This window comes from Gambusia affinis, linkage group LG24 (assembly GCF_019740435.1).
Source record: "Gambusia affinis linkage group LG24, SWU_Gaff_1.0, whole genome shotgun sequence".
NCBI classification, from domain to species: Eukaryota; Metazoa; Chordata; class Actinopteri; order Cyprinodontiformes; family Poeciliidae; genus Gambusia; species Gambusia affinis.
This window is the reverse complement of record NC_057891.1, coordinates 4342618-4368858: the sequence shown is the minus strand read 5'-3', so window position 1 is coordinate 4368858 and position 26241 is coordinate 4342618. Positions and strand designations below refer to the sequence as shown.

Below are 26241 nucleotides of genomic sequence, written 5' to 3'. Positions count from 1 at the left end.
TGGCTTTAACACTTTGACCTCTCCGATATTAAAAAGACACAAACACAAGTCATGTTTAACATAATTTATATTTATTTTCCTTTGAACAAAATGTTAATAAATGTATTCGTTTCACGTCCAAAAAAGGTCATGACTTGTGGGACGCATTTTTATAAATAATTTTCATCCAAGTCTTTTGTAGAAAAAAAAAAGAAAGTAAAATAGCAAACTAAAGCATCTCTAGTATGACAATATGACAACTTTTATCATATTTTTTTCTCTATATTTAAACCTTTTCTCATTTCAAGCTTTGTCTTTTTCATATATATATTTATATATATCTATATATTTTTAAAGACCTCTTTATGTCATCCCTTTAAACATCCAACTTTGTCCTACTCATCAACTCACACCACTGCTTTAGACAACAGAAAAATGTGGCAAAAATCTCAAAAAACAGACAAAAAACCAAGGAGCCGAACAGAAAACACAGAGATTCCAACGGGTGGGGGAGGGGGGACCAGGAGAGGCAGGAAGGGGCGACTTTTAGGGGATCCCACATCCTCAGGACATATTTACAACAGAAAGGACTAGAGGAGGTGAAGGACAGTGGCTGGGGAGATTTGAGGCGGGGGGTTCATCTGCATAGATCCACAGGACTCAGTCAGCTAATGATTAAGGGGGCGGAGCCAAACATATGGGGAGAGAATGTCTTCTCCCATCTGGGAGGTCCTAAAACAAGGGTCAAAGGTCGTCCAGCTGGGCCAGATTTAACGGTTGTTCTCTGATGCTGAAGAGGAGTCACTCATACAATGTTTCCACCACTAAAAGTGTTAGAACAGATCAGCCATTAGAAAGCAACCATGTTATTAATGCAACATTTTCTCAGTGATTCAGCTTAGGATAAATGTCTGGTTTTTGTCCTATCACTAGTAAAAAAAAAAAAGGGGGGGAAAAGATGATTGACTAGAAGGCGCCATTTGAAAATAGGAAAAACAGCATAAAAGTGTATGGATCAGCCCTTTAAAAACTCCTCACACTCCTTGCACACTGACTCTTTGCTAGTCAGATAAAGAATGTAACTGATCAACTCGTCAGGTGATTTCCAGAGTAAGTAGTTTGACTGACTGACTTGTACAAACTCTGAGATCCTGAAAAGCCAAACTGACCGCAGGAGAACTTGTCTAGAAGAAGAAGCTAACCCTGAAGTGTTTCCATTTCACCACTTTCTCCCCCTTTGACGCCAGCAGACGCCTCATTCGGCCAAAAATCACCCAAAGATCCGGGAGCCTCATTCGTCAAGTAAAATATTTGCAGCCAACTAGAGCGGCCAGAAAACTCCTGAGTTCCAGTACTCTACAAGAGGACTCAAATAATATCACTGCAACTTATTTAGAAGAAAATAGGTTGCTTCCTCACCCCTGTGTATCTAGCCCCCTGCACAATGTCAACAGAAACTGTTGGGTGTTGAACTGAATTGGTCTCTTGACTGAAACAGCACACCAGGACACATACACACAATGTTGTTTCTGGTTGTTAATTGGGCACATTGTACAGAAAAATTCTGACGTGAAGGGATTCAAGTCAATGAAGAGAAAGACTTGGATGATTCAGTTTTCCTTGATATTAATAATATAGCATAGTTACCTTAAGATAAGATAACCTCAGAATTGAACTACCTCAACAAGCTCTAAGAGTTTTCCACTCTATATTGTCTCTTTGTTGCTAGTTCTTGCTTAGCACCAGTTCTTTGTATTTCCACCATCTCAACCTCTAGCACAGATGTGCTGTTTATTTGGGCACTTTTTGTTTGGCCTGAACTCTTTTCCAAACTTTAGTCTGAACTAAATGCCTTAAAAACCACACCTCCATTACATGCAGTTAACTTCCAGGTTCCTGGATTAGCAGGTTTTGCTAATATTATTGGGTAATATATTACATGAATGATGTTCATATTTAACTGTTTTCTATAACAAAACAAAATGTTTGTATCTGTTTGGATATTATGCGGTTAGTTTAATCCTGGCGTGGGAAAAAAAAGCTTCATTCTCGAGGGTCGAGCGTTATTTTTGTTGTTGTTGTTTTCTAAAAACTTTCGCGAAACTGAAACAACCGCGACATCGCCTTCTACGGGAAGCCAAACGTGCCACCAATCTGGTTAAAAAGTCATCCAAAAACCTCCCAGTTTTCAAACTAGAATAATATCTATTCCAACTATCGTGGATCATCTGATCAAAGGTAGAAATTGGAGTTTCTATCAAAAGAATTTAGATTTTGATGCTGGAAACTGTTTTGAACTATTTTATTGAGCTGTTTTAATTGATACCTTGTAAGGTGAAAATAGAGTTCAACATTTATCACAATAAATCTTTCACTTTGACTCAGTTGTCTTGTTGCACCTTAATTTAAGTTTAATTATTGTGTTTATTCTTGTGTGTAAAGAGAGGCACTTTATTAGTTGAGGCATGAAGTAATTTCTTACTAAATTAGAGCGCTTACTGGTGAGAATTAGAGCGGTTTAGGGTCACATGAAAACAGCTGCAAACAATAAATGTCTTTTCTTATGCTTGGAAGTTGAGAGCAAATGTTTACAACTTTGCTTCCTGCTGTTAATTTTGATATCACCCTCTGCTATGTTCTAATAAGTCCCAGCTGTCTTTTATTATAGTCAAATCTGCAGTTTGTTAATAATCTTTAATAACTAAGATGGGGATACTCGTGCATTTACTTTGCAGGAACACTGAGATAAATAGTAAAAGTTGTTTTCTGGTTGTGGAAACCCAAACTGGACCAGTTAAGAAGTGGGTTTTGCACCACCTTTGGTTAAGCAGCGGAACCGATTGGTGGGAAAAGCCTATTTATGGAGACGGGTTCATGGTTGATGAGTGAGGCTCCCTGTGTTCTGACCTTTTCCAACCCCAGCGTTTTCCCACAAAACCAATTTAACCAGTAAGACCAGCCACTGTGGTGTAAGGTGAACTAAACACTTGAGAACAAGCAGCGTCCCGTCAAAGACTAAAAAGAAAACATTAAAGAAAACGCCTCAGACAGTTGCAGTATCACCAACTTTTCCACTTCACTCCCAACTTATCCAACTGCAGAACAAGTCAGAGGAGGAAGTGAGTCTCAGAGCACTTGAGGTCCTAAAATGCTTAGGCATGTGCCGTTGGAAGGGGTTCACAAAAGATCCAGTAGAAAAAAAAACAAGCTCGACAACAGAACACAGGAGAACCACATTTCTGAAGGAAAGCATGACCCACAACTAAAGGATGAGCTGATGCCAACAGGCCCTTGAGCAACAACATGTACGGCGCACCAAAGGAGATGAAGGATTAAGAGAAGAACAGAGCGGAAATGTCAAAATAATCTGACACCCAGGGGGGAAAGTGCAGCAAAAATCTAAAGGTAACGATGAGCTGGAATGCACACGTCGTCAATGTCCGTTTCACCCACCCAGACACTGAAACCAGAGGACAGGGAAGGTAGGAGGGGAAGGAAAACAGGGACGATATGCTAGAAAACATTTGGATGAAATAGAAACAATGAGCAGGTTTCTAGTGGCAAGAGGTCAGTTCTTCGTAGGGCGTGGTCCCCGAACGTCTCGGTTGGGTCGATGTCCGCTCCCAGCCCAGTGATCTCCGGTTCAAGCCCTCCCGCGTTGTGTGATTGACGCTTCGTTTGGCAGCAGATCGCGGTGACATCTCTGGCACGTCTCGCCAGATGCGTCCCTGGCGGCCGTGACACTGTAAAAAGCCATAACCCCGACTCCCCGACATCCCCCACCGAGGGGTTCACTCCTCGTTCGGAGCGGACTCCTCCAGTGAGAAAATGGCGGCCACGTCCAGCAACGTAGAGTTATGCGAGGCTGAGATGATGATGACAGTTTGTAGGAGGACGAGGGCCAGCAGGCATATCTTCAGTCGCCCGCTGCAAAGTCTCGGGCTGGCGGCGGAAGTGACCGAAGCCCCCTCGGGCTGGCAGGAAGAAGCAGTCCTTTGAAGCGTGCTGCCTGAAGGGCTGTCCATTTTGGAGTCCCATCGAACGTCGCAGCACTCCGCCTCGCCGTCTGATGGATGGTCTCTCAGGAGCCCTGGAAAAGAAACGACACGGGATGAAAATGTTGACAGATGACGGCTGTGTTTGGGCTGCAACCAGACTTTTAACAAGCAGACACAATCGACAACCTGCTAACAAGCTTCAAGTTAAGAAAATGAAACCAGATGCTGTGTGGGTGCCAAAGCTTTTGGAGATAACTGTATTTTTCATCCAGTGTATCACAGTGCGGGCTTGTTGCTTTTGAATTGCAATGAATAGTAGAGATCAAAAGTTTACATACTCCCATCTATAAGAACGTTTCAGGCTTTCATTGGAGAATTTAATCTCGTCTTCAGTCAATTTTAGAACACAGGCTGGAATTTTAGTTTTCAAATTATCTGATCGGCACAGTCTGAATTTTACATGCAGGCTCAAAAATAAACACACACCCACTTAAATTTAACCATGAAAAGTTGACCGCTCTTCTTGGCAGAAGAAAGAAACTTCATTGAAGTTGGACACAGATTTGATGTGTCTGGTTATAAAATACTGCAGGTATTTTTCAAAGTAAACTTATTTTTAAATACACTATTGTAATGAAATTTACACCAGGTGTTGATAATAAACCAAGTAGTATTATTACATATAACTTCACTTTTTAACTTATTTCTTTCCTTTTCTTTTTATGTATGGATTTCCTCACAGTAAATATTTACAAATATATGTTTAGTATGAATATTGTGATGTATTCAACACTTATTTGACCTGCTGTAAATCTATGGAACCGGATAATTTAAAAAAATCAAATTAGAGGACATGTATTCAAATATGTATATAGTTGAGCCAGTATGCATTATTTAGAGTAGAGAAAATTCACAAAAGATTAAAAACTGTCCGAACTGTTGCTTTCTAAACATCATTTGAGTCATTTTCACGCTGAAACGGCACTGAAAGTAAAAGAAAACTTCGATCGTCTTTCCTCAGATAGGAAGTGATACCGACTTCAGGCGACATTAGCTCCTCTGTGGTTTAGTTATAACAGAATAAACTGTAGTAAATACAGAGAGACAAGCCAAATTCAATTTATCCATGAAATTTTCAAAATGTCCTTGGACGCTCGCTGCAGTCCTCGATCCGGCCACTAGATGTCATCAGAAAACCTTCAGAAATACGACTTCCAGCAGGGATGCCGAGTCAATAAGTGGATGAATTCATTCTCTGAATCATTTCATAAAATGATGTTTACTAAAAAAAACGAGCCATAGGGAGTCAAAGCCAGTGTTCACATGTTCATATTAACCTGTGCAGATGAAGCTGGGGTTTCCGCCGTGGATCAGGTCGTCGTTGTCGGGCAGGATGAACGGGCAGCTCTGCTGGACCTCCAGGCAGTACCGATGGCACGGGATCTTCCTCTGACAAGACTGCTTGATGTTGGGGAAGTACTGAGCACAGAGCCAGGGCTTATAGGCCATCTGAGGAGGAGGAGGAGGAGGAGGAGGAGGAAGAGAGGGAGGAAAATGACATAAATAGATGCAGGTTCATGATCCCCTTGAGGACTGGAGGAAGTTTTCTGCCTCTGCTGGGTCTTAGGCCTGCTTGTGTTAATATCACATCCAAACAGGAGCCAAATGACTTTTGTTTTTTCATAATTAGCAGTAATTACCTGCTTGTTTAAACCACTTGCTGTCTAATAGGAATGTTTTGACAAGCAAAATGGAAACCCAGCATTTAATGCAGTGAAAGCTGAGGAGATAATAGCCAGGCTAACCAGCTGCTTGTAATCTACTGAAGGCGTTCTGCTCGGTTCGGTGTGTGTCACCACGGTTTAAAGCCAAAACGGGTTTTCTCCTTCCAGGAAGAGCTTCCTCTGGTTTAGTTGAAGCCAGGAAGTCACATTAGGTGGACAAATTTATGAGATTTAAAGCAGACAGATGGCGGCGTGATGCAGCCAAAACCGGGTCGGGAATCGTTCTTAGATTTAGCTGTTATTATATTATAGTTATTCAGCAGAGGAGAATGAAGTGCTTTATAAAGTATTTACACCCTTAAGAATTTCTAATGTTTTTGTTGCACCTAAAAGTTTCAGATCAGCAAGTAAAACTTTTATATCAGACAAATAAAAGCTGGGATTAACCAATTAAGTCGAGCAAAATTGTGTAAAAGAAAAACATTTGAAAACCTCCAACTTATTACTATGTTTCTGCTTTAAATATTATTAATACATCCCTTATAAAGCATTAGAACTATGTTAGTCCATGTGTTCAATCATCTTAACAGCAGCAGAAATACTTTGTTTTAAATGAAAGCCATTGCTTGTTTTAAAGTTTTGTAAAAACTGTAAAGGTGGATCTGAAGTATCCAACTAGTTCATGCCAACAGCAAACATTTAAAAAATAAAACGAAGTGTGTAGGACAGAAACAATAAACATAAATTCAAGCTTTGTTGAAAGTCCACAGCGCTGAAGGTTTCCCCCAGAAAACATGTTTATCCTGGTGTTTGGGTGGGAGGGCAGTCATTCACTAAAAAATGTTTAAAATTAACAAGAAATTTGAAAATATCCCTTGATAATCATGTGTTATTGAAAGATTGGAAGATTAACACCTGAACACCAACTATAAAGTCTTAAAAAATTAAAACATCTTTAAAAGATTTAAACAAATAAGCAATGCTTAGCCTGGTGGGGCACAAGTAAAGCCTGGTGACCCGACATGCTTGGTGCTGAAAAATGTAGAGCCCTAAATGATCATGGAGGCCTCTCTAGCATCTAAATATGTATATAATATATTAAAGTAGCAAAAACTAGTAGACTTTGTATGTTTTTTATTTTTATTTTATGTGATAGATCAACAAAGGGTTGTGACTCAAACTTTCGCCTATTAGAAAAAAAATACAAAGACGATACAAGATTAAACAGTCCTGTCAAGACAAACCTGTGATTAATGCATTTTTTGTTTACATTTTATGGCCTTAATTACAGAAATTCAGAACTATAAGGATGTGTGGACACCCTGACACAAGGATTGGAGGAATATAACGTAAGAAAGGAATGAGAGAAAAAAGGCAAAAAGGGTAGAGCTTTGAGACAAAGAGGGAAAGAAGGAAGGAACCAAATCCAAATTCACCCATTCACACACACATTCATGCAGTGGCAGCTACTACAGAGTAGCCAAAGCTGCCCTGGGGAAGTCTGACATGCACCACCGGAGAGAAAGTTAGAAAATAAATGTTCTCCACATTTACCAAAGAGAAATAATTTTGGAAATTCTAACTATCTTAAAAGAGAGAAGAAGTTTGGTCTGATTTAAATTCAAACAATGAGAAAATAAATGCATGTCTTTTAATTTAGACTCGAATGTAAGTTAAAAACTTAAGAATCAAGCTGGTTGCACTGTATTTAAATGGGAATTTATGTAAAGTTTGCTGTTTTAAGGTGACAAAGTGAGAAAAGGCAAGAAGTTTTACTGCTGTGAACGTCTCAGCGGAGATCATGTTGCTAATCATGGAAGCACAGAGGAGCATCAGAGATGTGAAAGGCGGGACAGTTCACCGTCAGGTTCATCACAGTTTGGATGTTTGGTTGAGTCACAGTGAGGTAAATCTTCATCCCTTCCCCATGCAGGGACTCGGATCTGCTTCCTGTTTACTCCAGCAAACAAAGATAACAAACCCTGTGCAGACAATTATAATAATTAGAGTAATCTGATTATGGCGACGGTGATGAGAACGATAATGGAAGAGCAGTGTGCTTTGTGTAATCAAATATATTGCCGACATGCAGGACGTCGTGTTTACACTTCATGTGTGCTTTTATGGAGGAAATGTCTGGGCACTTCAAAGCAAAACGGAAAAAAAAAGGTCAACTCTGTGCTTTTATTGCCTTGGTGAAAAAAACGTGCTCTGTCCATTCAGACTATAGCATTTACACCTTTTGCTGCGTTAGAGGGGGGCTTTTGTGAGTGATTCATGCAGCCAGATTAATTCCCATGATCCTCTGCGTTTGGCAGCTGTGTTCTTGTTGTAGAAGAGCTCAACAGCTGAACAGCGTGGAGGGGAAACCAACTAAAAATCACTAAAAAGATCAACCGGTCTGAGATGTTCAAGGATTTTAATAGAAAGTGGGCGGGACTTCCTGTCTCCCCCAACCCCCCCAATTAAACAAATGCTGCTTAATTTAAGATGATGCTGCATAAATTCTCCCAGCAGTGAGACAATCCACGCAGGGATGCCGCAGCTTTCAAAAGAGAACCAAAACAATACGGCCGCTGCGAGACAGGAAATCTGGGTCCTCCTGAAGATGTATGCAGGCAGTTGCCAAGGTAACGGCTTTTTCTGCTTTTCATTAAAGCTCAATGGGTGCTGCCCCGCTCGCTGCCGGCTTTTGCTGTCTGTGTGCGTGCACGTTTAAAAAAAAAAAGAAGATAAAGTGCATCCAGGTCTGAAACTCTGTGTGTGTGTGTGTGTGTGGATGTGCTCGTGCACAGCGTGAAAAGGGAAGCGTACAAGAGCAAATTGAGTTAGTCAGGAAGCAGGCCTAGAGTCTGATTTGATCAGTCTAATGTGTGATCAGTGTGAATGGGAACCTGGCACTCAGAGTCTCTGTCACCATGCAGCTCAGGCTGCTTCAAACAATGCACCGGAGCCCAGAGCCGCAGATGGAGCAGCGCATTAAGCTGGTCAGCTCAGCTGATTCCAGACCCAACATGCCCATTACTACGTCTGCCTTCCAACTGGTGGTGTGGCTAAAAGCAATGTTAAGGTGTGGTGTCCAACGTTTCTCTACATTATATCAGAAGCACACAGTAGCTCCAAGTGATCAGCAGCCACAAGATGTTCCTCTACAAACACTACAGCACATACAGCTCCAATAAAACCTCATGGTTTTTCCACCAAATATGGAAGTCTGAGTTACAACATTACTATTGTTGTTTCTAATTTAAAATGAACTCATTTCAAGTCTGCATCTGTTTTCCTAATTTTGACCATTTCTCATTTTTCTGCAAATAATTACTAAATCTTTGCTTGGGATTTCAGAGACATGTTGCCAGTAGTTAATAAAATAAAAGAATAATGTTCATTTTACTCAAACATATATTTATAAAAAGTAAAACCAGAAAACTGATCATTTTAAATGTCTGTCACAAAACCTAATTTTGCTGTTTTGAGACCATTTTAAGTGATAATGGCACAATAGTGCATGTTTGGTCTCTCAAGGATTAAACTTTAATTTGGTAAAACTCACTTAACACTGGGAAAGAAAGACATTTTAAATACTATAAAACAGGAAACAAAACAGAAATAAAAACTACTTATAACTAAAATCATAATAAAATGGATCATGAACTCTCTAAATAAAATAGCGTGTAGAAAAACATTTTAAGATAATTTAAATTTACTATACAAGTAATTGATGAATTGGGCATGTCTCTTCCAGTGTTGCTCATCTGGATAATTTCTGCCCATCCAGCTTTATGTTATCCTGATGAACGTTTAATCTCCACCAATTGATGGTTTGAAAAGGTTAAAGAGTTGAGATATAATCATTTCTTCGCCAATGAAAGCAGCAAACAACATTCTTATACTCCACCTGCATCCACAAGATTTAATAATAGCAAAAACTTCCAAAGAGGTGACAAAGTTAATAAAGCGCATGCATTTATTAGTACAATACCTCGCAAATCAAGCGCTAAGTGAGCCATGCGTGTTGGCAAAGCTCCTACAGTTTGTAAAAACTTTAACTGAACCTGCTGTGAAGTATCAACACTCCGTTTTGTTCCCAGCAGGACGGTCTCTCCACACACGTAAACACACACACACACACACACACGGCGGCTATAAAGCGGAATGACAAGAGACGGCGACGGCGGCGGCTATAAAAAGCATGTGAGTCAGCTGCAGAGTGAGATCCCAGTTAGAAGCTGAATGACACAGATCATTACCACTCGCACAAATCACAGCTCTGGTTGAGCAGGAAGCGGCTCTCGCACTACCTGGACTATTTCCAGCTGCGCTTCTTTGTGTGATGATAAGGCCCGTCGTTTTATTTATTTATCTTTTCCCCGGCTCCGTAATGTACAGAGTGGCAGTTTCCCAGCCTCACAGTGGGGAAACAGAAGGGAAAACCTAATCCACTTGATCATGAATGTTCTCACATGGCTGGTTGCTCCAGAATGTGTTGATAAAACCCTTAATAAACTAATAAAACAGTAACAACTATCAGTCCCTTTGGGATTTTGTGACCAGAATCAATCAGAATCACTGATTTTGAGGGGCGAATTCAGAAAAACCTTCAAGGAATTTTGAGATATTAGGGTAAAGGTAAAGTTGGCTAAAGTTAATGGAAAACCACTTTAAATATTGTTAGTCGATTATTACCTTCTGACTCGACAGAGAGTAGCATTTGTAAATGTGACTTTTTGTTACTGGGATGAAAAACTGATATCAAGTAAGACTGAGGGAGCAGTGTAGTAGAAGTGAGACATACTGCCACCTGCAGGTGGGAGTTCACATCACTTAACCCAATATTTTGGAACACTTTGTGTAGAAATTTTGAGTGGATTTCCACAGAGGACAGGAGGAACTGTACAAAACTGTTTTGTTTTGATCAAATAATATTTGAACACACAGCTGTTATCTTGAGGGTTCTACTTATGTGTCCCTCTGGAGTCTAGAGGACCACATAAAGAGCTACGACGGGCCAAATGTGGACCCCAGGCCTCAAGTTTGGCACATATGGCCTAATGTGTTTTGCCACAACAATGTCCAGAAACGTGGGGGCATTTTCATGTGTTCACAACAAAAAAGAGACACAATTGACCCTGACAAAATGCTGTTGACCAGGACTTTGATGCTCTTCCAGCTCGCTCCGAGAGTCCGCCTCAAGCCGCTGACGCAACCGCCGGATAATCCGGCAGGAAAGGCAAACACTGTCTGCCTTCCCCGGTGCTGATGTCCGCACTCATTCCCATCCAATTCCCCGCTGATGTAACGAACTGTATACAGGTGCTCTGGAAAATGACTCAGAGACAGAGCGGCCCCATCGAATTAAACGGTGTGCAATTTCAGAGCAACCCGTATTGGCGGATTTGCTGCTTCTTCATCCGGCTATCTCCTCGGTTTAACAGGGTCAACGGAGGTTGATGTGGAGGAGCTGGAATGTGCTCCGGAAAGTCAGGAGACAGGAAAGTCTGTCGAAGAGACAACTATTAGTCATCCAGGTCATTAATCTGGCTTTATGGGAGAGTGGCTGGGGGAATGTGAAGGAGGAAAACTAACACTGCACCGGCCCTTGAACACACCATTCCTGCAGTGAACAAGAGCATAAAAACTGGCCAGAAATTATGAGAAATGAAATGGATCTAAATATGAAAACCTGCCAAATACCTGAGGATGAGACAGCAAAGCTACAGCAAAGTCCAAAACAGTTGTTAGGTTAACAACTGATCAACAGCTGATCCTCAGAGGAGGAGGAACTAAGAGCAAGGAAAATATGCAGTAAAAATACCTCCTCCCTGTGGTTCTACTGCCATCTGCAGAAATGCAACGTTTCAAATTAAAAACAACCAATCAGAGCCAGGAGGAGGGTCTTAGTGCTGTCAATCACTCTTGTGTACAAGACAAGAAGCAGCTGATTAGCATCTAAAAAGCTGCTCTACAATTTCACTTTTATTATCTTTCGGAGACGTCCATTTCAGAAACAAACTTTGAGGTGGAATAAAAAATATTTTCAACTTAATTCTATGAGGTATATAAACTCATCTGGACTTTACTGTACAACCATTCAGAATAAAGAGATGACTTAAAATGACCCAGTCAGTAAACAGCATGATTAATCATCCATCAATTATATTGAGAGGCTCTGAGAAAGCTTGAACCTCAGAGAACACGGAGTCATAGCGTTCTGGAGATGTTTGACTTTCACAATACGGTAAGTTTGAAATAAGCGGCTCCATTTCCCTGAAGCATGTTTCATTCTGAGAAAACATGACTATGAATGTGCATGGGAGGATTTACCATCTACCTGCATCTGCGTCACAATAAATTGGCTCAATTTAAAAAAAAAAAAAAAAAAAAGAAGATAGATCTGAATCAGTTTATGATAAATAAAACTAAACACATGCATTAGAAATCAAAGCTTATAACACTCAGGTTGAACCAGGCTCTGAAGCAGCCTGCAGGTTTAGAGGATTGGCAGCTGGACTAGAGCTCAGAGAGCTGGAGGGGTCACAGTGGTTTCCCTACCAGTAGTGACTCCAGCAGGAATGCATCCACCAGTTACTCTACGGTGAAGATGGACAGATAAATGTCCAGAGGTGAACCACGCTCAACTCTGAGCTTTCTTTAGCGAGGTCTTTTGCTTTTCTACTGAGGCTAAGATGCATAAAAAGAAAGGAAACAGGTTTATCTCTGAGACATAAAGCTTATTATGATGACTGGACATTTCTATGGTGAACAACTGCATTCAAGGATTAATCTGCAAGTCTCTTCCTTATTTTTTTTTGTCATGATGTCACACAGGGAAACCATACATTTGAGGCGTTGTGACTCCATTTTGCTCAAACTTCTTGAAATAATAAAGTTTATGAAGACACAAGATCTTCAAAATATGGACCAATTTTTTAAAAGCCTAATATTGCATCACAAATTTAATAAAAACAAATTAACAAGGTTTCCACTCTCATTACTCTGGCATTCAAGCGTAAAGAAATAATTTTAGCAATCATAGCTTTGCAAAACATTACAGATTTACTCTCATGCAAAACAGGCAATAAGAAAATATCATGTGTGAAAAAACTCAAATGCAGAGAAGGCCAAGTATTTGTGGTCCAGTTTCTAGTGCAAATATCTTCGTTCCATCTTATTTCAATTGTACTAATTTACAAGTAAAGTTTTAGCTTGATATAGCAAATGTTTTAAGTAAATAATTACTTAATATTGATGAAAAATTACAAGTTAAAAGTGAAATAATGTGTCATTGGAACAAGATTTTTTTTATAAGTTAAAATGTCTTGTTCCTCTTTTCAGCTTCTATTTCTTGCTGAAAAGTTATTCATAAGTTAGATTTGTCTATTTCAAGCGGATATTTGCACAAGAAATTAGACCAAAAATACTTTGTAATATTTTGTTTTTTCAAGTGTACAAACCAAAAGGAAGAATCTAAGAGAAATAAATTAAAAATGACAAGAAAATATACAATTAAATGTATATTTTTTTGCTAATATTCTATGACAAAAATAAGTTGTTGCTAAAAACTTATGAAATTGATGCAGAGCTCATTTTCCACTTCCAATGAGAATAATCCTAGTCCTAGTCAGTGCAAAAAATGTATAGAATGATTATGCTCAAAAATTAAAGACTTCCATAATAAAAAAAGATGAAGCTCTAAGATGCTGGCTCAGTGGAAGGAAATAAGATTCATTCATAATTCATATCAGGTATCACTGAGCAAGTAATGATGTCGATTGGAAAAATTCTCCCTCTGGGGATCATCATATTTTTTCTTTAAAACTGTTGGGACAGAATAATTGGTAAGCCATGAATGATTGATAAAAAAAACCCGATTAATCCCAGAATGAAGTACTTGGAAAAAAAAGCTTCAACCAACCTACACAACTTTACATCAGATTGCTCAATACATCATGACAGGTGGGTACTAAAACATTTGGTTTGGACTGCGTATTGCAGGATTTTTAAATTGCTTGAGTGCAAACATGCCATGTCATAAGCAGGCTTGTGGTGTAAACATTTGTTTTATAATGTCAATGATAAATAAAGTCATTTTACGTTGGCTCACTATGTTTTCTCCGAGTTTTTCCATTCCTCTTTTCACATTAAACTACTTAAAATTGTCCATAAAATGTGCTTAACGGCATTCGTTATTATAGAGGCTAATGCTAAGCTAAGATGACTATTATTAATTTGGCTAAAGAGCTTTTTGTCGCTGGTGGCGCACATAAATGACGCTTCCACATAATTTATATAGTCATTAATGGAGCTTTAAACACTATTTCCTAAAACGTTGTGTTGCTGTGTGATGTAAACTAATCTTTCTTAGCTAAAGGCTAATTTGGTTCATTTTCAGATTCCCACTTTGGGTTCTCACTGCAGTTCATATTGAAATGTGACATAATTTCATCATTTGTTTAATGGTTGTTGTTTTAATTCTTAAACCTGTTTTACTTTCAGCAGGTTAGTTTCATAATTCTTTCATTTCCTAGTTTAGTTGAGTTACTATTTTAACTGAAATGTTTTATGATTTTGGTAATAAACTCATGTTATCTGATATTATTCCACACATATAATCAAATCTATGCAGTACTGAACTTAAATTCTTCATCTATTTCATAACTAAGCTTTATCAGGTAGGTTTTCATAAGAAATAACAGACTGGAAACTATTTCCTGAAAGTCATCTGGTTCCCAAATTGTTAAACCAACCAACTGTTGCGCAACACAATCAATCATTTAACTTATGGAGAATCTATTTCCTTTAAACATCCGGTAGACAAAATATTTGCAGTCGAGCACGAAAGCTGATGCAACCAAATGGGAAATGAGAAGAGGCTTTAAATTGCTGCAACTGCTATTCTAATCTGAACGCCACTGAAGAGTTGGGAGAGGGGTCTCGACAGGTGGTACAGCAGCTCTCAGCTCAGGTGGCCACTCTGCAGATCCGACCAGGAGAGGTTCTGAAGAGGAGGTCAAGCAGGAGGATCATAAGGACCGTTGGTGGCTCTGATAATGGGGCGACATTCAATCTACACTTGCTAAATGGAACATAACTCTCAGCCAGATTGTTATGGGTTTCGTCTGCAACGTTGCGGTTCAGGAAGGTGCTAATGCTCTGCATCAGTTTCCTGTTTCAGCAGTAAAGTTGTTACTGTTGCATTTTTAACCAATGATATCGAGCTTTACCAGCAGATATTCTGTCTAAAAAGCTGCCTCAGAACAGAAGAGTCGGCCAAGCAAATGTACCATATGGAAGAATACAAAACAATACAGAACTACAATCCTAACTGTGTTGGTTGGTAGCTTGAAACCCAAACACAAGATTCATGCTCAGTTCAATAACATCAATAATAAAGATTCAACACTAAGATTTCAAAAACTTAAGAACAGAGCTAAGAAACTGATGCATTATTGCTATTTACTAGTTTTCACAGGCAGAGTGGCCATGTTGGATCTTGAGGTCCCATTTGAATAAAGAACCTATGCAACCTTTCTGAGCCTTTTTTATTTCTTCTTGAAATAGCCAACCTATAAGACTTTTCTTGGCTTTGTGAATAATTTATTCATACCCCTGGTAGATTTTGGTTCAATTAATCTTTTTAATTCGTTCATTTGAGCTGGAACTAATATTAACATTTTGAGAGAATCTGGTGATTGTAAGGAGGCCTTTCAGCCGCAAAGACTGGGAGCTCAACTCCACAGACAGATCATCAAAATACCAATAAAAACCTGCAAAACGGTTGTCAACAATTGTAAAAAAGATTCGGATGTAACACTAATACATCAAATCCTTTGATTATTGAGCAGCACTGGTACATAAATTATCTCTAATATTCTATTTTTCAATAGAATGTCAAGAAAAAATTTTTTTATTGTAAATATATTTCCACAGCTCTTCCTCTGCCCCACACTGCTGGTCAGCAAGCTGAAAGGAAGCTACTAAACAATTCCCTCATTAAAAGAAGCCAAAGCACAAACCACCTGTCACTCTTCTTAAGGTTTTAACACTACAGACTAGCTACACAAGCTAGCTTCTTTTAGATTAGCAGAATAGTTACTCTGTTTGCATTACTTGGAAAATAGTACTAAATTTCCAAATTTAGATAATTTGTTGCTTTTCCTTCCAATTATACACAAGTTTTTGATTACACTTAATAACAGATTTTAAAAAGCGACATAAAGTGCAAAAAAAAGAAATGTGGCTGGAAATTCCTATAACAAGACAACATCCTCAATCATCCTAATGGAGCTTAGCAGACAAACTGAATATACATACACCAGAGCTGGACAGAAATAGGTCTATACGGTCGAATTAATAGGAAATACAGGTCATAATCACGCAAGAGTAACCAGCAAACCCCCGACGCTCTACAAACATCCCAACCCCGCGTCTAATACACATTTTATTAGCCAAACTCTGCTGTGTAATGAAATAACATTAACACAAAGCAACGGGGCTGCGCTTTCAGCCTCATATCTGCCCCAGCAAAAACAATCCACTTAAATATGTACGCAGACAATAGAACCGACTCACTAATTGATGTCACACACTAAATGAATGAAGGCATTAGTCTGATCCTTTTCATGGGAAAAGAACATCCTGCTTGAAACATCTTCATTTTCTCACAGTTTATGAAGGCAAGCTAATGAATGTTTTGACTATAATTAAATTCTGCATGTTCCATTATTGCCTGAACAGGAGAACAGCTTGGCAGCTAAATGCGAGCCATCTCCGGGGAGGATTTTTGAAAGAATTAGTCACTAAGACACATCTGTCCCTGTTTTCTTCAGGACAACATACAGTAATTCAAAGAAAGCAAAGGTACATGATGGGAATCTACATTTATTTATTTAATATTCAGTTATGAACAAGTGTCTTCTTTAAACAGGTTATCTATCCAGTCAGGACTGTTCATTTTTAATCAAATTTAAATATTGCCAGGAGATCTGAATCAAGCGCTAAGCCCTGATTGGTCGACAGGGGAAATGACATCACTTGATGCAGCTTCGTCACTCCCTCTTTAAAAGATGTAGAAAAGACAAATACATAAATTTAACACATACTTTCTCTGCAAAAAATTATTTCCTGACAAAAATTGATATGATTATTTTCCACCAGGAAAAAATTGGACTACATGTGAATAACTACAGTGATATTTTGAATAAAAAATCTGAAGGATATTAGCAAGAGAGTTCCTGCAGGTTTATATCTGAATAACAGTATTGTTCCCATTTTGACAAAAACGCAATTTTATCAGTTACAATGAGACATTTCTATGTATTTATTAGATTGATGTGATAAATCAACTCAAAGCAGCATTTAACTGTAAAGTTCTAAAAAACAATACTTCATTTTTTTAATCAATAAAATCTGAAAAGTGTGAAGTGTGTGTTTAGTAACTTGACTGATGTGCTTCAATAAAATCCAGGGCAAACTACTGCTTTAAAAAAGTCACATAATTAGCAATCAGTGAACAACATGACGAAAACAAAACCAAGAAATGAAGCAATAAAACATGATAAAACATGGTAGTGGCAGAATCATGCTGTGGTGATGTCTGGAAAGTGAAGGTGTTTAGAGCAGGTGGATAAATGGATGGAGGTAAACAGGGCAGGCCTGGAAGAAACCCCATTAGAATGGGCTAATGATTCGGTTAGCACATCAGCGTTTTTGCTAACTTTAAAAACATATTTACATTTTTCCAGATAAATTCTACAGCGTTAATTTATTTGGTCATTTTGTAAACTTTCAGCTGAATAACGTTTGACATCTGTGTTGAAGTATTTAGTTATGAAGAAGTTGCACATTTATATTCATGCTCTTATTTTGAAGTGGGTGAAGACTCTTTACACAGCAGTTTCATTTCCTCCACTTATAATATTTACTTTGTGCCCAGAATGCAATGCTGTAGAAGTACTTCAGCATCAGCTTCCATTAAATACCATGTTGGTATATCGATTTAACATTAGCAGGACTAATGTTTATGATTAGTTCTCTAATGCAGACTCCAGATGCTGATCCAAATCTGACTCAGTGCTGCATAAGAGGCTACTGAATCCATTTGAATGTCTGCAGCAGCTTCATGGCAAAACATGTATAGCTAGCTAGCTGGAGCTGGTTGGCTTAAATAAAAATGGTGCATTTGACTTATTTAACTTACAGTCAAAGTGTTTTCTAGTGCTAACATTATGGCAGATGTTTTAAGTAATCTAAACTGTACCGTAGGAAATTTAGTTTAAGCTTAAACAGAACCAACTGTGTTCCTGTTAACAGCAACTACTAACAGCCTTCATTGACCACATTATCAGACAGATGACTCATCTGTAACTAAAACACCACACAGGTGAAAGGAGTCAGATTAACAAGCATGTACATTAAGCTTTATATGTGCATGTTGTTTTGCTTCAGGTGGATCTGAACCGCTCCCCGGCGGACAGCAGCAGCTCACGGCTGTGAAGCTTTCCGCTGCAGCAGCGTCCTGTCTCCTCTCTCCCATCCTCATTAGCATTCAGCTCAGGGCTCGGCCCATTCATAAATGTGGCTGTCCCGGAGTGGGACAGGCATTGCGGGGACAAATCCCTCTCCAAGGTCAGCATCCACAAACGCTGCAGGAAGCCACAATGGCGGAAAACCCACGTGAGCGCACCGCTGAGGGTTCTCGTAAACACTCGGGCAGGCAGGGAGTGCAATGAGCTGCAACAGTCTGTCAGTCATCAACGCACTGAAGGTTTACGAGGCTCAGTTTCAAAGGGACGTTTTAAAGTTTGCAGTTGCACCAAGACAAAAATGATAAAAGTGTGAATCCTTTAGTAAGCCACATAAATGTCTTATCAGGTGGGAGGTACCGGGGGGCGAGTGAGAGCAAATCAAAGCAGCAGCAGCAGCTCCTGTATGCAATCTCCTTCCTTTCTCACAGTGTACAGGCAAAAATCGGTGCAACACAAAGCAAATGTCAACCGGCCAGATCCAGAATCAAAGCCAGCACGCTGAAGCACAACTGAAGCAACTGCAAAGCAACTCCTGAACCATCACTGAAGAGAAGATTTCAAGAGATACTCCAACAATTTGGCAGCAGATCATTTTATAAAAACAGTCCCAAAGGATTTACAAAGGTAATCATTGGTTTTGCTCCATTATGTCCCCCAGCTTGTAAATGTTTAATGTTGGCCAACTGAGGCCAGAGACTGGTGACAATACAGAGCCAGGCCAAACATATCAGACATTAAAGATGGCAAAACACTCAAGATTAGAAATAATGTATGTGGACATGACAGGAGAAGGTTGGTAATTGGGGTTAATTATTAATTATATTACTGAATATCACTGTTTATTGGTAATATTCTACCACAGTGGGGAATTAGTGATATAAAACTCCATAAAGAATAAGATTAGCTATAAAACAGTATAAAAACTTATGTAAATTACCTCCTGATATTCTCTGTTCAACAAGTACTGATGTAAAAAATAGTAATATTCACATTTGGAATGTATTTACTATTAATGCAACTTTTAAAGCCACTTGGTTCCTCTGGATTTTATTTAAAAGTATCAGAGTTTGTAGGAATTTATTTTTTTTATGACGTTACCATCACTGTATCACCATGGGGACAGTAGGTTAAGGGTCACACAAGATCCTAAAAAGACTAAAATTGCCGTTTCTGTTTGTAACGAAACCCATAAAATCTCAAGACCACGGAAGAGATTAGCAAAAATCCGTAAACAGGTCATGTGGTACAGTCAGACAGAGACATCAGCGATCAGCCACTCGCCCTATTTGGGTCGCAGGAGCTGCCTACTATCAAATAAAGGACGAGGAAACACAGAGTGCTCAGCGTGAATCAATAGAGATCAACTTCCTGGTAGCGCCGCTGCCCATCCCTCAGTTAAGACCTGAGATCAATGCTGATGTGTGTGGTTGACAAGGATCTAGAGCCGTAGGACGCCGCGGCTTATGTCCTCCTTCTCACTTAAGCGCATCACTGGCTAAGATCAGTGTTTCAGTTTGATATCAAGAGCGTGTGGAGCAAGGGATTGGAGTACTGATGGAGTGAAAGCGGGGTCAGAAGTGGCAGGAACATGCAGGGGAGGAAAAAAAGAGGTTTTAGGAGAAGCGGGCGGATAAGAGCCGCTGAGTTTCACCGACTCTGTGACTACTTAGTCATGCAGGGGCCTTTCAAATCCACAAATGAGTAAAATTACCAGGGAGGATCCGGGGTGCAGACACCTGCTCTGCCAGGTCATTATTCTTGTCAAATAATTATGAGTTATGAAAAAGTGTGGATATTTTGGTTTCGTGCAGAGATAATGTTGGGCAGAAATTTTCCTCCTGGAGAGATCCAAAATGAAGATAGGGGCTTTCAGGGCAGCTGGGGGGTCTTTCCCAGGGACAAGTAGGTTTTATTTGATTAAAAAGGTGACTTTTTGCATCATTTCAGATGATTATTATTACAGTAATTACAACAAACAAGGCAGACTGTTGAGTGAACTGCAATTTTCCCATCCTACGTAGACATTTTGACAGGAACTGCGCCTGGCTACTCTGTGGGGGAAGTCAAGAGACAGCTGGAGGAGTTTCTGTAGCCGCAGACAATTATTCAACTTCCTGAGGTCTGTTTTCTACAAAAAATACAATTCATTTACTTAATGTTTTTCAATATAAACTACCAGGACAACAGCAAAATAGGTTAAAAATGCTAAATATGAGAAGCCTTTAAAATGTACTTTATATTTTGGCTAAAAACTAAACATAATTGGGTATTTGTATGATATAGTGACATCTAGTGGCTTAAATTAAAATTTGCAACCAAATAAAGTTTTTCTACATGGCTTCATTTATTTAATTGAGGAAACAAGAGGTGTAATTTGCAGTGATGGGCAAACTTTCACTAATCCACTAACAGTGTTTTTTCTAACTCTGAAAACATTTAGCACACTGAGATTCCCCTAAATTAATTTTTGCAGATAGATTATTTAACTGTTCTGTAAACTTTCAGCTGAATAAAGTTTGACATCTGTGTTGAAGTAGTTAAACGTCATGCTCTTATTTTGAAGAGGGTTTCTTTATTTCCTCTCCTAATTTTCTCTCTTTTTCCACAATAACTTATTTCAAAACAAAGAAATGTGAAACCAGACATAAACATAAATACAATATTTAAGGCTGTTATAGAACATGTCAAAATTAAATTACTCCTCATAGTGATGTAATTTGAACTGCATGTGTTAGCATTAGCTAATGCTAAATAGCATTCTGGTGCAGCGCTTTACCTTACAGAAAGTGAAAATAAATAAGCATTTGTTTTATTTATCAATTAGTAATTGCCACGAGATCAACTGTTGGTCCATTTCACACTTTTAAAACTCATTTTCTCCCTTCAAACACAAACCAAACATCTATACATAAAGGCTTCATACAAACTAAAAAGACAACCAGAAATTTACTTCAGTTAGCTGGAGAAACTAAATATTTTCAACATTTTCCACTGAATAAACATTTCCTATTTTCTGTGGAAATAATTCATGTTTCATGATCCGAGTACATGATTCAGTTCTAAAGATTATTATGTTTATCCAGTAGATAATACGACGATTAATTGAGTATAAATGTGAACTAAACTTACATCAACAACTCTATATGTCATTTTAATTTCAGCAGGCAAACACCAAAAACCATATTCTTCATAATTTAAAAACAACCAGATGAAATACTCTAGCAATCAAATATAGATTTACAATTAATGCTAAAGAAAAACTTGATCCTGAATAGTTTGATTGGAGGTTATTTTAAATAAGTAAGTGACTTTTATTTAGAAGTACCATAATAAATCGTATTTATTACCAAATGTAGAGCATACTTTTCAGATATTTTCTGGTAAAAAACTCACTTTATGACAGTAAATGTGCAAAAGTTTATGGTGTAAGAGTACTTTAATAAGAATTTAATGTCTGATATATTACATCTGTTTTATCTGTTTGGGAAATCGCAAAAATAATGTTTCATTTTTGAAAAAGTCTCAATGGTGGCCGGCTTTGTTAACGTCAGAAACTTAATTGTTTCCTGACGTTGTGAGCCGTTACCTTCTGCTTTTTCAATGTTCTGCCAGCATGAATGAGTGAATGAATGAATGGCGGGCTTCCTGAGAGTCAGATGATGGAGGATCCCATTGCGAGGAGCAGCAAACTCTGGCCGTGTTCGCCGTGTGATGCTTCACCTCAGGCTAGAGGAATCAAAGCACCACCTGCGGACCCCCGGAGATGCTCCCGTTTAACGAAACGACTCGAAAATGTCAGAGATCGTCCCCCTGGCAAACGCTGCCTGTGAGCGAGACAATACGGCGCAGATCCGCTTCTTTAATGTTTTCACACTTTGCAGCTCGGAGGGCCGAGGGGGCTCTGATCTCACAGGGAAAATACGAATCCGTCAACTTAAACCGCTAACCCTCTCCAACGCAGGTAGCCATTAACTCCACCAGAGCGCCACATTACCATTTGAGTCATGCTGCTCTTTCTGCAACACATAAAAGGCCAGGAGAAAACCTATAATCAACAAAGGTGAAGGATAATGGTCACTGTTAAGGAAATTAGCAGCATGACTAAATGACTGTTTTCCCTACAAATGCCAAGGAGGTGAGCGCTCTGAGAATGGATCCGAGGTCGTTGGAGGATAAAAACATGAAATCAAGCTCACTAAAACAGACATTGTGACACAAAGAAAACTGAAACTCATCCTCGAAAAATAAACATGTAAATAGAGTCGTATCAGCGTTATGATGGTCTAGTCAAAGTCTAGACGAATTGCAAGGGGGTATATGTGCCAAGATTTAAAAACTGATTCTTTCCATCCAATCTGCAACAAAAACAAAAGTTGGGGCTGTAATTTAAGACTAAAGTCATACAGAAAACTGACAAACATTTAATTTTTAAGAGAAATTTAGTTCAACAAACATCTATTTACTACGGATGCATACAAATGCGCACTTTTGAACTTTCTTCTCAATTCTCATTTATAAACGGCCGCCATAATTCACCATGTGGACAATACAATCATCCACAATCATGTGTTGGTCTAATTCATAAAATCCCAATAAAATAAATGAAATATTAGAGTTATAATATGCTAAAATGTCTCATTTGAATGGATAGAAATACTTTTTGCAACGCATTATATCCGAAAGATGCTAAAAACTAAACAGTATAAAAAAAAGCAGACAATCTGGTAGTTTTTCGGGTTTCTTTAGTTTCTTTGCCAATGCAATGTGAGTCTGTTACTAGTTGGGTGAATGGAGGCCATCTGGGATTGGCCAGGGCTTCTGTGAATGAAGCCGGGATAGCGCCATTCAGCAGAAGAAGAAGAAGAAGAAGAAGAAGAAGAAAAAGAAGAAGAAGAAACAGCTCGGCGCTGTCCGCGGTGCTGAACTGAGCCGCAGGCAAATCAAACAAACCCAGAGACGGGCGGCCTGCTGTGTGCAAACACACATAAAAAAATGGACTTCCGGCACATTAGGCAGGGAAACCACCTCTTGACTTTAATGAAACTGCACTCGATGTGGAGTAGGGCGGCCACGGTGAACACCTGTCGGACTGCGACGACACACACACACACACACACACACACACACACAGGGATGTTTGCAGAAGCTATCAGCCTTATTGTATAGGTTGAGGCCGATTGCAGATTATGCGCTAAAAATAAAATAAAAAATAAGGGATTCACTAGCGGGGCCTCCATCTGCACTAAATACAATGAGGAGATGAATGAGACCGGGAGTCTCCTTGGATCTGACACCCGTCTCCATGGCGACAGGAGCAGGAGGACCAAAACTGGCATCTATCCGGGCCCAAATCAACAGATGGCCAACACATCACCCCCTCCTCCTCCATCCCCTCCCCTCCACCTACCTTGCACTGCTCCATGCACGTCCTCACCGAATAAGCCCCCGGCTCGTATTTCTCCGTCAGGAGCTCAAAGTCCTCGTATTTCTCCTGGGCGTGCTGGTCGTAGCGCTGGAACGCCTGGACGCACTCGCCGCATCGCGTCGCGTCGCCGTCCACCAGCGCCCGGACGCTGCAGTTCAGGTTGTCCGGGCTCGCCGAGCCGTCGAACAGGTCCAGCAGGGAGTAGGAGTTACAAAAAGACAGGTACAAGTTGCTCATGTTAGCGACCCGCGGGCCCTGCTTGTCGGAGAGGCCGCGACACAGGTCGTCCGCATCCGCGAAGGCGAAGCAGTCGCCGGACGAACTGTCCCGGTGGCGAGTTTCGAGGCGACACAGATGTTTGGTGGAGTTTCCTAGAAAAATAGCGTGGGGGTTCTCTGTGAGGCTGATGTGCACCGAGTGGGTGTGGGGGGAGCGGAGGTGGGAGGACGCGAACTTGTCCGGGGTTCGGGCTAGCCTGGCCTCGGCGCAGAACCACAGGCGATCAGAGAGGAGGACGGTGAGGAACAGGAGAGATGCCAAGGACAGTCGCCATCTCTGCGCCCTCTCAGAGTCGGTGAATGGCTTTTGGTGGTCGCGAGAGGGCTCGAGCCAGATTTGGAAGCCGTCGTCGTCTTCTTGCTGCCAACACGTCCCAGCACCCCTGGTCATATTTTGGGAACCGGCCGACTCCACCGTGGGGGCTCCTCTGCCGCAACAGTCATGGACGTCGGGAGCCGATCGCGTTTTCCTCCCCTTAAGAGTCGGCTAGTGGGTTGTCCCGGCTTTCCGTCGCGCTCAGCGGAAATTCCCATCCAAAGGAGCGTGGGCAGGGTGGGTAATCAGACTCCTGCGACCGCGGGCCGCATCCTCCATGGCTGTCCTCCCGTCCGCCCCGAGCTGCCGCGCGGCGCCGCTACGCTCCGCTCCTCTGCGTAGCCGCGACTCCGCTTTTAGAAACACTCACTGACGCGCTTACGTTTTCCCCGGCCTCGGTCGTGCGCGGACAAGGGCGCTATCGTCTTCCAACATGGCGAAGGACTGTTGCCTTTTTGTGTCAGCGCGATGGGGCCTAGCTACAGCCTGCTACGGACGTCTTTTTATCTTTTTCAAGCCCTCGCCGTCTTCATCAAGTTGCCGCCATGTCCGCCAAGAGACGGTGTGTTTGCAGCATCCTGCGTCAACTCGGCCACGACACGTAGCCTTACGTCCGGTTGTAAATTTCAAAATAAGATATCACAAGTTGCTGTTTGTCTTTTTTCTGTTTTGGTGCTACATTTGGGGTCATTTTATTGTATATTACTTTCTTTTCGTGACTCTTGATCCTTACTATGTTCCTTGAGGAAAAATATAAACATTAATTTATTTGTATTTTTTACTATTGACTTCTGTCCTACCATATTTATTAAACATTAATGTAGGGTTAATAACTTTTTATATGTTTTAATAAAACAAGACCAGACGTCAATCCAAAATTTTGTTGATTATGATTGATTTGTAAAAGCAGCAAGAAAGTAAAACATGGTAGTGAATTTTCACAGGCACTATGGCATTGCCAAAGCAAGATGCTGCCACCATGTTTCAAATTATATCTTTAAAATGTACACATACATAAAAAATATAAACTGTGCTTCTTTTTTAAAAGAAAAATAACTTTACAAAGTGTCCTGATATTTTGATAATCTTCTTCAGGAAGTTACAGTGAATTGGCAAACAAAATGACAAACAATCAAGAATTCTACTGCTAATATAGTTGATGTGCATAAAACTCAGCTTAAAATTATTTGACTATAGCTCTGAAAGTTAAAAGACAAAACCCCCCAAACCCTTTTGTCCCCTGTTGCTCTTGAAAGAGTCAGTGTATTATTTAAAAGTAAAAGAGTTTAATTAACATCTTTTTAATTAACTAAGACTAGCTGATAATTAATTACTAAATCTTAAAAATATCATAAATGTCAATTTCGAAAACAATTTCAGTGTTACATTTAGTCCAAAAGTAAATTAATACTGAATTTACAAAAAAGAAAGTTAATAAAAAAATATACAGTTTACTGTAAACACTATGACTGAAAATTTAAACCGTTTTGAAAAAAATACATTCTAAATTTCAGGGGAAATTGAATGCACCTTTCCCTACCCGGCTCAGTTTTACCCCACCTGTTATTAGTATTGATGATGTAGCTAGGGTAACCATAACGTTCATAGTGAAATATGCAAACCGAATTTTCTCGAATTGCTCAAATTTTCAAATTTCACACGTAAGGACCACCTGTGCTTTTCAGTCTCATTGCTTTGTTTTACTTTGAAGGTCTTGCCACCTGATATCCGGTATCTTCCCCCAGTAATCTCGTGAACCTGACGAAGCTTCTCCAACTCTGACGTTATGCGCGCGCACAGCAGCCGTTGCAACCGTTGTTCAAGGGCGCATCAAGTCAGAGCGACTGGCTAAGATGTTCCCACGAAGACTGGAGCTTAAACTTCGCATTAAAACCCTTTTTTATGAGCTTCCCTGTTCAGAGCCACGGGGCAGATAAAATTAAGACGAAGAATAAAATGTTGGGAAGCTTAAAATCAAGCAATCAAACACAAAG

At 39.8% G+C, this 26241-nt stretch overlaps 1 protein-coding gene across 1 annotated transcript; it reads right to left on the bottom strand.

Moving 5' to 3' along the window:
- Window positions 1–49: 49 nt before the first annotated feature.
- On the bottom strand, window positions 50–25464 carry nalf1 (NALCN channel auxiliary factor 1). The gene is made up of 3 exons (XM_044110171.1): window positions 23636–25464; window positions 5315–5486; window positions 50–4069 (listed from the first exon to the last, which is right to left on the bottom strand). Exons 1-3 carry the CDS (start codon window positions 24320–24322, stop codon window positions 3771–3773), a joined length of 1158 nt encoding a protein of 385 aa, XP_043966106.1. The 5' UTR covers window positions 24323–25464; the 3' UTR covers window positions 50–3770.
- Window positions 25465–26241: the final 777 nt, after the last annotated feature.